Source organism: Notolepis coatsorum (assembly GCF_963971535.1).
Source record: "Notolepis coatsorum genome assembly, chromosome: 10".
Classification (NCBI taxonomy): domain Eukaryota; kingdom Metazoa; phylum Chordata; class Actinopteri; order Aulopiformes; family Paralepididae; genus Notolepis; species Notolepis coatsorum.
Genome location: NC_140174.1, coordinates 27,399,989 through 27,414,962, shown reverse-complemented (window position 1 = coordinate 27,414,962; position 14,974 = coordinate 27,399,989). Strand labels below are relative to the sequence as shown.

At 44.3% G+C, this 14,974-nt stretch overlaps 1 protein-coding gene across 1 annotated transcript in view; it reads right to left on the bottom strand.

Moving 5' to 3' along the window:
- slc39a11 (solute carrier family 39, member 11) overlaps positions 1–14,974 on the bottom strand; it is a 318,449-nt gene that overhangs the window by 44,439 nt on the left and 259,036 nt on the right. The window contains exon 6 of the mRNA XM_084322684.1: positions 3,389–3,556. Coding sequence (XP_084178810.1) covers positions 3,389–3,556 — 168 coding nt within the window. The remainder of the gene's footprint in view (positions 1–3,388; positions 3,557–14,974) is intronic.

Below are 14,974 nucleotides of genomic sequence, written 5' to 3'. Positions count from 1 at the left end.
TGGCTCAAGATATTCAATTGATTCTGTTTGCACAGAACTCTACTGAGAGTACTGAAATTGTACTGAAATCGTACTGCCGCCTCTTTGGAGCAGGGGTGACTCACTCTATGTATATGGTAATGTGTGTGTGTGTGTGTGTGCATGCATTGTGATAATGAAAAAATATGGAGTGGAATGTAATAGTTGTACTTCTCTGTTGAACTGCATCTAGACGGCGTAGTGTGTGCATGCGTGTGTGTGTGTGTGTGTTAAGGTGCAATTCATTCCAGTGCGAATGGGCAGTTCAAGCTGTGCATTGATGTGTGTTATTATAAAAGTTCATTGCGCTCCAGTCATTCTGTGGAATGAACATTGAATTCGTTTTCCAACCATGTTCCTTGTGTCAATATTTAATTTGAAGGACTAGTCTTCGACTCCTGCCGTCAAGACGCGCAATATGCATGTAGAGCAAGGAGGTATGCTGGATATTAAAGGACCATACCAGACCAAAACGAGAGATTGCCCCTGACATTAACTAATCTTGTGTTCCTAGGTGTATACGGTGTGTTTTAGCTCATCTCAGCGTCACTAAACGCCACTCACACTGCCGTTGATGTTGAAAAGCGGTGGAAAATAATCCATGACTTGAGTAACTCCTGAAAACCACAGAGTTGTTTAACTTTCGCTAACACTCGACTACAAGCCCAATGGAACTCAGCCAGAGGGTTGGAGGCGAATGTTAGTCGCAGATGTGAATGAAACGCTCACCCTGTCGAGCCCTGCATCATATGACGACGACTGAATGAGTTTTACCTTTCTTCTCGACCAAAGACTGCCTTTCTGTCATATTCTACAAGTTACTAAAGACGTTTCAAAATAACTGGAGAAACTAATGTTTGGGTTGGGGGTGAAGGAAGGGTGCGCTGCATTTACAACACAAGACAAAATGAGAGCAATACGGCATGCGGCACAATATACTCATTTTACGTTGATTATCTTATTTTCATGATTGTGGGAAGACAAAATCCTAATTGAAATAGAAATTTGATTAATCAAGCATCCCTAATACAGACCGTGATATCATACATGTATTTTTAAGTTATTCTATACAAATTCCTAGCAGCAGTATTATTACCATTTTGGGACACAAGAAAAGTGATTCAAATATACCAATAAAAATTAAAAGCCACTTGATGAGCGCTCATATTTGGAACCAATTGTCTAACCCTACATGCATGCAGATAAAAGTAAATACATTTAAGACCACTGACTCACTTGCTGCAACACATTTCATCAGTAGATATATAACACATACATCCTATTTTTATTTGAATTTTTTAAACAAATTCTGATTAACGCTCTGTGAACAACTAATAAAGAGGAGGATGGAGTGGAATGAAAGAGTAAGTTGTATGTAGTAAATGGTAAATGGCTGCATTTATATAACGCCTTTATCCAAAGCGCCTTACAATTCTGTTCCTCACATTCACACACCGAGGCGACCATGCAAGGCGCCAACCTGCTCTTCGGGAGCAATTAAGTTAAGTGTCTTGCTCAAGGACACTTCGACACGCTGCCCGGGAGGAGCGGGAATCAAACCGGGAATCGAACCGAGAATCAAACCGGGAACCTTCCGATGACCAGACGGGGACCGTAGTGTCTTGTATTTAACAGAGTTTAATCATCCCATCGTCATTAGGATCATATTCAAGTTATTATTTTTGTAAATTAGTCAAATGATCACATTCACAATTATGCTTTGGTCATTACCCTTTGGTAATTTGCAGAATGCAGTTTTACAGATTTGCCATTTTGATTGATTAGTCGGTGGAAAGCCAAGACAGATGGTTGACTAAGAATGTCTTGGGGAGGGGCGGGGGGGGGGGGTCCTTTTATATTAGAATATTAGGTTTGGGTACCGAGAACCGAGTGGCACCGGTCCCAGCATGGCCGGTACTACCTGGAAGGAATTCCTGTATGGCACTGAAATCTGGCACCTGGATTACGAGGACCCAGGGACAGTTAGTGAGAAAGAAGAAATAATGTCCACTTTAGCAGTTTCCACGGCTAAACTTGGCTAAAGTACATTCATGACAGGAATACAATGCAGTTATACTGTGAGCAGTATGGTGCGGCCATATGCTGGATCTGAGAGGCTTTCCCCCCTGGTTGCAGGCTTCCAGAGGCAGGATAGAGGAGTGTTACCAGTGTAGTTCTCCGACAGAAGAGATGTCATTCACAAAGTTTAAAGTGGTGATTCAGTGTTTGCATGGTATTTATAATTTTTTTTTATCTATGTTGTCACTAGGGCGGTTAGGTGGCCGAGCGGAGATTGCGTTCGTCACCAACCCCGGAGCTGTGAGCTGGATTCGCCTGTTCGAGTCCAGCTCACAGCTCCGGGGTTGTCACCAGCTTGGCTGGCCGTTCACACTAATACAATTGGCTGTATTAGAGGGTGGGAGAAGCTGGCGTTGTAAACAGCGACTCCTACAGTTCGGTCGGGGCGCCTGCTAAGCGCGGATAGGACCTGAGGGGGATAGTGTGATCCTCCCACACGCTACGCCCTCTCAATGAGAATCCGTGCTGCTTTTTACATATCTGTAGATACTATATCTATGTCTGTACTAGTTACACTGCTGGCCAGTACGACTTACTACCATAGTGTCTTTATACCTACCTGTATCACTGTACATATTAATACTACAACTCTGTACATACATCTGATTAGCACTATTACTCAGTAGTACTAATTTATATATTTTATACCCAGTTTAACCTGTACATTGTATATTACTATTGCACTTCACTGTTACATTTGCACTCTGGTTGGATGCCTAACTTATTTTCGTTGTACTGTACTTGTGCTGTATAATGACAATACATTTGCATCAAATCTAATCTAATTTAGGAACTGGTATACCGTAATTCCTCTAATAGTGACCGGTATTCAATTACAAACCGGGTCTCTATTAATGGCCGGGTGCGCTCTTGAGCTAAGCAATTGTAAGCCGACCTCCTAATACAAGCCGGGTTACTAATATACTGAGCTGCATACTGAGCTGCTAAGGTAAAGTTACTTGATTTCACTTTGAAAACGTTGAAATGACCAGTGACCACCTGTAATTGCACTGTTTACTATTTCATACAGTACTTGGTTTCAATAAATGAACCCAGTACATTTTACTGGGTTCAAACTGACACAAAATGTTGATTTATTCATTATGATCTGTTTGAAAATTAGAAATATAGGCCTCTCTCTTATACATGCCTCCTCCTAATAAAAGCCTGGTACCCGCTACAGTTTAAGCAAATACAAGCCCGGGTCACTATTAGAGGAATTACGGTATCTTAAAAGTATCAGGTTTTAGCACAAACAAAAAAAGGAAATACAAACGATACCCAACCATACCTGGGATGTTGTGGATGGTGATCGCCAGGATGAGGAGTAGGATGCGTCTCCAGCTGCTCCCCATCTGTCCCGCCCCTTCCTGTTGTGTGCTTCCTGTCTCCTGTTCCTCGGAGCTACCAGATTGGTGGCCTTTCCTCCTCTGGTACACCTCGCCATTCTCCGCCTTATCTGTGTGGAACGCAGCCGACATGATGCAGCAACGTCAAGACAACAGGAGGCGATATTCACAGAACACTAAGAAGAACAATAACAATTTACAGACAATAATTAAAAAGCAGCTACTTCGAAATGTTCAAACATAATTTTAGGCTCATTCAAAATAAATTCAAAGTATCAAAATAATGTAAAAGAAATCTCCAAAAAGGGAGAATATACACCTCGTAGCAGGCTCTTAAAGCTAATTTTCGTTTGTTTTGGTGCTCATAGCGATCATTGCTGTTGCATTTTTACACTGTATTGACTTGCTTTCCATCTTGAAAATCCACGCTAACTACCGAGTCTTCTTTTCATTGCAAACAAACTGCTGTTGCTGCTGGTGATGTAAAACGCATCACTTCCTGTGTGCCAGATGATTTTACCGGGAATGTCCTTGTTACAAAGGATCAGATTAAACCGAATATATATATTTATTGATTGATATATATTGCATAGTATTTGTATATCGTTTGATATCCCTTGTATATTCCTTGTACATATACACGGAATATCCCTTTAGCCTAGATCAGACCATAATATTTCATTCTCCTATTGGACAGCGGTCCACAGGCGCCAGGGCCATGCCTCCGGAGTCAGGTTCAAAGCCACCGTCAAGACATGTCTGTACATGCCCGGCCTTGCCCAGGAATACGAGACAGAAATGAGGTTGGCACTAGATTGTTCGCCGTGCATATAAATATAAGTATACAGAACACTCGCCAGACAATATGACCCGTTGGGATGTATTCTACCTTACACCACCAGGGCAAAGATGATTGTAAGAGCGTTATGGGACAAGGACCAGGGCTGGGACGACCCCATACCCGAACACCTTGCATCCACATGGAGAGAGTGGGAGACGGAACTCAGCTCACTCCCAGGTGTCAACATACGCCGCAGCTACTTCCCACCCACAGTGAGGCCGGAGACGTGCCAGATGGACCTGCACGTCTTCAGCGACGCCTCCGAAGTAGCCTACGGTTCGGTGGCCTACTTGCGTGCCCGAGAGGAGGGAGGAGAAATACATACTGCTTTCATCCTGGCTCGCTCAAGAATAGCCCCACGAAAGCAACAATCTATCCCGCGTCTAGAGCTCTGCGCAGCCCTAGCAGGAGCGCAACTCGCCACGTTAATCCAACGTGAACTCACCATTCCGGTGCAAAGAACAATCTTGTGGTCAGACTCCACGACAGTACTCACATGGATCCGGTCTGATTCGTGCAGATACAAGGTCTTCGTGGGAGTCAGAGTCACAGAGATTCAAGATTTAACAGAAGTAGCAAGCTGGAGGTATGTGGACACAAAACACAACCCAGCTGACGTCATCACCCGGGGAATGTCCCTGGATGACCTCACCCGTCACAACCTATACAGTGACGGGCCAGAGTTCCTCAAGCTCCCGGAAGAAGAGTGGCCTACACCCACCCCACGGGAAGCGAGTAAAGAGGAGGCCGAAAACAAGAAATCTATGTTCTGTGGATTGAACACACTCGTCTCCACAGACCCCGACATAGACGATTGCCTCACCCTAGAGAGTGCGCAGCTAAAGACATTCCTGTGGCACCACCCAGAGGTTCAGCTCACTACTGACATTACTGCAGCTGACTACGAAGAAGCAGAACTTCTTCTCCTACAACGAGCCCAGAGAGACTCGTTCCCCGATGAGCTAGACTGTCTACAGGGAGCAAAGCCCGTCCCATCAGACAGCAGACTGCTCCACCTAGCCCCCGAGAACGACGCCCATGGTCTCATCAGAGTGGGTGGTCGTCTGCGGAGAGCTCCAGACTTACCGGATGACGTCAAGTACCCGATAGTCTTAAACAGCCGACACAAGGTCACAGAGCTGATCATAAAGAAATACGACGAGGGCAGAGAGAGTCTTCGCGGAGATCAGACGTCGTTATTGGATACTGCAAGGGAGAGAAGCAGTGCGGCGCTTCCAGCGAACCTGTCTAGACTGTCGTAAGTGGCGAGCGCAGCCCAGTATACCCCGGATGGCTGACCTACCTCCCTGTCGCCTCCGACTCGGCGACAAGCCTTTTCACTCCACCGGTATGGACTGTTTCGGCCCGCTGTATATAAAGAAAGGAAGAGGAACCGAGAAGCGGTGGGGTATTGTATTCAAATGCATGACCACCCGAGCGATGCATATAGAACTCCTTCCAACCATGAGCACAGACTCATTCCTTATGGCCTTCCGAAGATTCACATCGCGGAAAGGCAAACCGTCTATATTATTGTCTGATCACGGGACAAACTTCAAAGGCGGAGAAAGAGAGCTGAGAGAGAGCTTCCAAGCTATGGGCCCAGAACTTAAGACCCACCTCGCTCCATCCCAGATTGACTTCCAGTTTAATCCCCCGAACGCACCTCACTTCGGTGGAACTTGGGAACGAGAAGTACGTTCAATAAAGACAGCCCTGTACGCCGTGCTGGGGGCCCAGACCGTGGCGGAAGAAGTCCTAATGACAGTCCTCACGGAGATCGAGGGAGTATTGAACTCAAAGCCCCTCGGTTACGTCTCAAGTGATGTAGCAGATGTCGACCCAGTCACCCCCAACACACTCTTGATGGGGCGGCTGGACCCCGCGCTACCACAGACAATGTACAGGCCTGAAGAAGCGAACGGCCGAAGAATGTGGAGGTACAGTCAAGTATTGGCTGACAAGTTTTGGAACAGCTTCCTACTCCACTATCTACCGTCTCTACAGACCCGCCAGAAATGGGTGAAAGAGAGAGACAATTTGACAGAAGGAACAGTCGTCATGATTATCGACCAGTCACTACCCCGAGCTATGTGGCCGGCTGGCCGCGTAAGCAAAGTGATCACCGGTGCCGACGGAAAGGTCCGAGCAGCCGAAGTGCTCGTCCAAGGACGGATCTACACCCGACCCGTGGCGAGGCTAATAGAACTGCCAAGGCTCCCCGATACTATCGATGACGACCATGACCCCATGACTTTGTGAACTGCCCGACCCCTCACAACAGACATTGAGTAGTGGACAGTGCGGTTAATCTGTCTCTGCTTAGCTAATTAGGTGGGACTAATTAGGAGGCGGCTGTTACAAAGGATCAGATTAAACCGAATATATATATTTATTGATTGATATATATTGCATAGTATTTGTATATCGTTTGATATCCCTTGTATATTCCTTGTACATATACACGGAATATCCCTTTAGCCTAGACCAGACCATAATATTTCATTCTCCTATTGGACAGCGGTCCACAGGCGCCAGGGCCATGCCTCCGGAGTCAGGTTCAAAGCCACCGTCAAGACATGTCTGTACATGCCCGGCCTTGCCCAGGAATACGAGACAGAAATGAGGTTGGCACTAGATTGTTCGCCGTGCATATAAATATGGCGCAGGTGAATACAGAAGTAGAGTTACCCAATAAGTTGAAGCCTCACCCACGATACTCCGTGCGGTGAAGTATGGCCTGTTTGGCCCCAAATAGAGCATTGAGACCGCGTGCAAATTAATAACTGAATTGTCAGAGTTTGGCGCTATACCGTCGAGTGCGACATATTTCTATTAAGTCAGTAATAGTCTATTTGTGTATAGTGTATCGTGCGGCTAAAGTTCTACAGTGACCAGCATCACCAACGCTTCCTCGTATCAGCTAGAGTGCTTATCCAGGCTGGGCTGCTTTCATGGCGCTTTCACCCGAGGAGACCTAGACGAGAACCGTGTGGACATGTACACTGGATTAATCTACCCGACGACTACATAGCCCTTTGCGGCTGGATTATATTTGTTTTGGTCCTGTGATTTATGGAGCGGAGAATCGCCGACGCCTACATGTGTGGGATTTACCCTGTGAGGAGCCACGTCGAGTCTGCGCCTCAGAGAGCCTGAGGCCGGCTAGCTTTCTTCACTGTGGAGCTACAGTCTACGGAGAACAGCTGTATTCGTCTGTGGATCAAGAGACTATTGCACCGTCTCCTGTACTTGGAGTCTCCTTAGTCATCGTTGACCAGACTCTCTACTACCGACAGATCCTCTACCCCTGCTGGCTTACAACCGGGGGGACCCTTCCAGTATCTCCCGCTATATATTACTAGTGTACCATAGATATAATTCCCTAAGATTCAGGTTGTATAATTACCTCCTGCGTAACCAGAGAATGGACATTCATTATTGATTTGCCTACGCACATTCCTTTGCCTTATAAGCGCATCCAAAGTAAAATAGAGAAGTATATTATGTACCTTTTGCTGCAATAAATACTTAATTACCACTTTGTGTGGAACCGATTCATTGTGGGAAGTGTTCATCATATTTATATATCATGTACTGTATGGCCAGTAATTAAAGTACATAAAGCGGTAGTGGTTTAATGATACCATACTTATCAATACAGTCAGGGAATTGTACCCCTCAGTTACAGTCCTACCAGACACCAGTGTTTAGAACAGCATTGACAACATTAATGAACTGGGTATAAATGTAGGAAGAATCACTATTGTGCTATATCAATTTGCAACAGAGGGTGTCAAAATATACATTTATTTATATGAAAATTATTACTTTAAAATATAGATTTTACAGCTTGCACAAAAACAACCATCTCGATAAAGCTGCCTAATAATAAAACAATGTAATCTGTCAATGTAAAATGTCAAACACCTACAATAATGTACTTTATAACCCTTTAATAATATTAAGGTTAGCCTAGGTGAACCTCAATGGCCTTACGCAACATAGGAACACTTAAAGCAACAGTTAAATAATAGTGCTATCCAATTTTGTAAATTGGAGATAAACAGAATTAATTTCAGCAGGACGGCTGGCTCAAATCTGATTAATGTTAATCTAAATCTACTGCCAGCGCAACACAGTGGTTCACATACTGAACTTGACTCGCCATGTTCCTGGATTTAAACCATTATGCGCAAACTGAATAATATCTCTGGTGACTGATATGTCAAAATAACCTCATAATAATGAATAATGGCTTCACTGACTCAAGCAAACTAGGCTACTGCAAAGCCAGCTTTGTGGCTTAAATTACTGGGATGTGCATTCACATTGGATTTATGTTATTAGGGGACCTGTCTTCACCAGAATACAGTAGGTAACTTTCACTCAAATGTGTAGGCTACCTTACAAATGATTGACATAGCAGATTTGCATTATTGATTAATGATTATAATCTTAGCTGGACATTAACGGGCTACTAGTCCTGTGTGAACAGGCTACTCATCGTGGGACAGAAGGCTCATCTAATTGTCTCTTTCTTGGCTAGAAGACCAATTCATGCCAATTCATCATGGAGTAGGTGATCTGAGGGCCTTGGCTGAATCCTTTTGATTTTGTATTAATAGGCGTACATTCGTATGTGCGCTGCGCTGCTGCTAATTATTCTGCTTAATGTGAGCGCTCCGCCTTATCGAACACACTGAACACTACCCTCCTCGCCAATTGCATACAATATGTATGCTCTGCTCAGTTTGTATGCACACATGTGAATCTTGTGATGCGTAAAATCTGGATTCAGATTCATTAAAATTCATTTGAAATCAAATACAAAATATATACATTACAAACAGCTTTTCTTTGTTAAGAAGTAGGGATGGTTATCGTTAGGATTTTATCGATACTACTACTCTTATCGATACTGCTTAAACAGTTCGGTACTTTATCGATACTCTTATCGGTAATTTTTTTATTTAGCAAAAAAAATGAAAAATATTAAGAACAGAATCGACATTGCTTTATTATTATTTTATATAACTATATTACTGCATATGGCAACTTTTTTATCAATTAATACAAGCAGTCAGATAAATTAACTATTTTGGGACTTTCTATTTTATTTAGAAAGTTCTTAAATCAGAATGTCCCACCCAATACCCAGCTGTTAAAAACGGTTCAATACTCCATGTTATTAGTAGAGGCTGTGACACTCTGTCATCCTTCCTCTAGCTGCTAGGGTGAAGGGACTTTGGGCTTGCTGGGACCGGTGGTGGTAGAGGGAGGAGGGGTGGGCTGGGATCTTTCATCTTTCTAATATATTTGTAGCTAAACAATTAGCTAAGCAATTATATTTTATTTATTAGCCTATTCATAATAATTCGTTATTAGCCTAGCTAACTCTGTATCTTGGCTTACCTGCAGTGGACGTGGATGGAGATGGAACACTGCGAGCAAAGCAGTCGAAAACGGCGCATTTCTGCAGACTAATGTTATGTTTTGACAACAGATGTTTTGACAAATTGCTTGTATTGCCACCCTTACTGGCAAATGTTTTATTGCGCTTGTGGCAACGCGCGTCGTCGGCATCGACTTTCGTAAAGTGTACCCAGACTTTCGAGCGCTTTGCTCTCTCCGCCATGACGAGCGCAGAGCTCGGTCTGTGTGTGCTGTGCTTCAGTAGCACGGAGCCACTGACTGGCACCTCGCTTAAGTACCCGTGTGTGTATGTGTGAGTGTGAGTAATAATGGCTCGCTGCGGCTCGCTTCTCGTGCAGAGACAGAGAGAGGAGAGATAGTTCGCAACGTTTAAATTCCTCGAAAAAAAACTCATAGTAATAATAATTTCTAGAGTATCGATAGCAGTACCGATAACGTCGGAGCTTATCAATACTCCGTTTTTTTCTAATTTAGTACCGGTTCTCGTTTAGAACCGGGGTCCGGGGGGCATCCCTAGTAAGAAGTGACACTTTCCCTGAAGAGGGATTTTGATTGTGGTCACTGCATGTAGGGCCCATCTCTGAGTCCAGTCAAGTTGTTGCTCTGATGTGTAGAAGAATTGTGTAATTGTGCTGCGTCTCACTCTGTTCGCCTGAGTTCACTCTACAAGGAAGCTGCATCTCACTCTGTTCCCCCGAGTTCACTCTACAAGGAAGCTGCATCTCACTCTGTTCCCCTGAGTTCACTCTACAAGGAAGCTGCATCTCACTCTGTTCCCCTGAGTTCACTCCACAAAGAAGCTGTGTCTCACTCTGTTCCCCCGAGTTCACTCCACAAGGAAGCTGTGTCTCACTCTGTTCCCCTGAGTTCACTCCACAAGGAAGCTGCGTCTCACTCTGTTCCCCTGAGTTCACTCCACAAGGAAGCTGCGTCTCACTCTGTTCTCCTGAGTTCACTCTACAAGGAAGCTGCATCTCACTCTGTTCCCCTGAGTTCACTCCACAAGGAAGCTGCATCTCACTCTGTTCCCCTGAGTTCACTCCACAAGGAAGCTGCATCTCAAGAAAATTGTGGAAATGCACAATATTGTGAAGGCAATTAACTGACAATATTAAAACAGTACATAATAATAATAATAATAATAATAATAATAATAATAATAATAATAATAATAATAATAATAATAATAATAATAATAATATAATTAATAATAATACTAGTAAAATTTTTTAAAAGCCACCACTCTCTTTGAGCCCCCCTTTCAACCATTCTGCCCCCCGACACTCTGAACACGCCTCCCTGGGGGGGTGATACCACCCCCCGTTGAGAAAGCCTAATCTAGAGGATTAACAGTGGTCAGAGCTTCTTCCTCCATCAATCGAATATAAATTCATGGCCATGCAGTTAATGGACCAATGCAATCTAATTAAACACAAGCACTCTTCATAAATCCACTTAGAACAACTCAGTGCATGCTTGACAAGTGAAAATATAACAGAACGCAGATGTAAACCGCAAATGGTCACTTAACCGAGTCCAAATAGGTTAGGAGTGAGTTGGGCAATTAAAAACCTCTCAGAGAGGACAGGAAAAATTTACGGCTGACATGTTCACTGCATCACACGTGCGGTTCATCTGTACCGCCTTCTCTCAAACACACACACACACAATTTAATTGAGAGAGAGAGTGAGAGAGTGCATGGGGGAGAGCGAGTGAGGGAGAGTGAGAGAGAAAGAGAGCGAGAGAGACAGAGAGTGTGAGAGAGAAAGAGAGCGACAGAGTGTGAGAGAGATAGAGTGGGAGAGAGAAATTAAAGGCTGACATGTTCACTGCATCACACGGTACAATACGTGGTATCGGTTCCCCTCTACTCACACACACACACACACACACACACACACACACACACACACACACACACACACACACACACACACACACACACACACACACACACACACACACACACACACACACACACACACACACACACACACACACACACACACACACACACACACACACACACACACACACACACACACCTCTTCATTATTGGACCGGAACTCTAGACCTTATCATACTCACTAGGGATGCCCCGATCGATCGGCCAGTGATCGGTATCGGCCGATATTCAGTATAAATATGAGATCGGTGAAATCCGATAATGCTTTATTTTCGCTGATCGTGAAAACTGATTGAAAAACATGATCCAATTCTTAGCGGAGATCTCACTCGCTCTCAGACACACAGAGCTGAAAACTGCCGCTCCTCCTCCTCCTCCTACCCCTCCCGCGTAAACACAGAGGAGGCTCCTCTGCTCTAGTCTATAGTGCATGGGACCGTGAGCTAACGTTAGCTACCTAGCTATCGTTACTGTTTAAACAGAATGACCCAGTCAACTATTCACTTTTAGTTTAATACATGAGGCATTGCCTAACGGTATCTAGCCGGCTAGCTACTGATAGCTCCTGATATCAACAAATGCTCCAGCAATAGTCTAGTAGTGCATGTTGATACCTCCGTTAGCTCACGTTAGCTCACTGTTCAAAAGGAAATGTCCCATTCAACTAAATAGTTCACTGAGGCGTTGTCTTAACGTTATGTCTCGCAGATAATACAACTACAAGTATAATTATATAATATATATATTTTATTAAAAAAAAACAATTTAAAGTATATTTAAAAAAAAAAACGTTTTTTATATAAAACCAAAAACGATCGGTATCGGCCGATATGGCTCAAGACGATCGGTGATCGGTGGCAAAAAACGTGATCGGGGCATCCCTATACTCACTCTGGTGATTGGCTTACGATTAACACAATGGCCGCCAAAAACAAGTTAACTCGTTATAGCCCGCCAATCGAATTCTGCCAACAACGAGTAAACTCGTTATTGGATCGTTATTTCTTTTATTAGCTATTTCCATTAATAATTCATCCTGCTATGCTGTAGGACTGTGCGCTATTGCACTCCATTTGAAACGATGTGGTTTGTTTTCTAGGCCGAGCTGCAGCGTGCAGGCGGGGTCTAAACACTCCAGCAAGACAAGCGCTTATAGGGATGGCATCGACGAGGGTCCCCGCCCCCCCGTTCATTTTCTTTGGTGGATAACGTTGGACAGACGATCGCGATCAGTATTTGGAATGGCGATCAGATAATTGGATTATTCTTTTTGCAGTACATCATAGACAAGGTAAGGAGGACTATATGTTATCAATCTTGCGTTGATCCGATAATATTTTCCCCGCGATCGCAACATGTGTCTGTGGTGTGTGTGTGGGCCGTGTCCCGTTGGTTGCCATCAAAGCACGGAGGGGCCGGCTTCCCCCCCCGCCCCCTTTCATGCATCGATGATGAAACATAATACCGATAATATAGATGTGATTTCAAAACAGTAGCGTGTACAGGTGAGAAATTACAAAGTTTTTTGTGAATTGCACGTATTGCTGCATAGCGTTGTTTCCTGGGATTACACAGAATCACTCTAGAACTATACTCATATTCAGCACGGTAGAAAACGGAAATGTATGGATGAAAAAATAATCAGTTTTTTGCATGTTTACCGGAAGAAACTCACTGACAATCGACGTTGTTATTAGATCCATAGCTATAATATTTAATATAGTTTTAGCACTACAAACACCGGCATCTACCCCCATTGCATTACAGCGCTGGCACAAACTTCCATACGCCCACAGCGACCTCTGGCGTCCAATGTGTTAAGGTCCCCAGAGTTTTCACTGAATTAGGAAACTCTGCTTTTAGCTTCTGTGCCCTCGACACGTGGAATGTTTAAAGCTACAATGAGTCTGACTAACCATTTCACCTCACGTCTGCAGTTGTTTTGATTGATTTTAATTGTTTAATTGATTGACCTTTCTGTTTTTATATTGTTTATGTAAATGAGAGCCTGCTCTCTATGATCTTTTGAGATTAAATAAAGATTGGAATGAACATACACAGACAGTGGGTAGTGGGCGACAGTGGCTCAGGAGTTAGAGCGGTCGTCTGATAACTGGAAGGTTTCCGGTTCGAGTCCCACTCCTCTCGAATAGTCCTTGAGCAAGACACTTAACCCCTAACTGCTCCCGATGAGCAGGTCAGCACTGTCGTCGGTGTGTGAATGGGTGAATGTGAGGCATAAAGTGTAAAGCACTTTTGATAAAAGCGCTATATAAATGCAGTCCATCTACCATCCATCTAGGCGGCATGGTGGTGTAGTGGTTAACGCTGTCCCCTCAGAGCAAGAAGGTCATGGGATTGATTCCTGCTTGGGGTCCAGGTTTCCGGGTTGCCAGGTACCGAGGCGGGGCATCTCCCAGGCCTTTCTGTGTAGAGTTTGCATGTTCTCCCCCCCGTGCTCGCAAGGGTTTCCCCCTTAAAAAACAAAACAATGGAAAAACATGCAGAACAGATCGCTAACGCTGTCGCGTCCCTGACGAAGACGAACAGGAGCACTTGGATTGGTCCCCGGGTGCGGCCCCACGCCGCAGGCCATGTCTGCCCCCGGCTGCCCTCAGGGGGGGAAGGACGACGGGATAGCTCAAGCGCAGAGAGGACCTTTCAACGGCGACCCAAAAAAATGCATGTGTGTGTGTGTCCTATGTGTCGCCCGTCTCGCATTTGTGTGTTTGCTGCATGACGATGTAGCAATGTGCTACAAATAAAGACTACAAATAAAGACTTCTTCAAATTTCATCTACAAGAAACGTGTGCACGACGACGAGCAACTCGATTCCGTCCAGATAAGGGCGAATGTCGGGATTCTTTCTTGTTGCGTGAAGGTCAACAGCCAGAACGCCTTCAGTCCCCCAGGGTGGTACGTATGCTCCCATGGTAACAGACATCATCAAAGGTCAACCGCCCCGACAGCATTTCCCTTTCCGACATTATTATCTCCAACAGAATCGAATCGTGGTCAAATTAAGAGATTTCATGATGCATTGAATCGTTGCATGAAGAATCGTAATCGAATCGAATCTTTGTGAGGTCGAATCGTTACACCCCTAATAGCTATGGATGCAATACTATGGCCCATTTGACATAGAGTATCTATCGTTCAAGATGTGAAAAAGGAATATTTTCCCATCCATACATTCTCGTTTTATACCGTGGTGAATATAAGTATGGTTTTAGAGTGGTCTAGGGTAATTCCTGGGAGGCTAGTAATAGCCTGCGACGCATATTATACTTAATATTGGCATTTCGTCCCTATACACGCTACAATTAAACATTCAAATGCATAT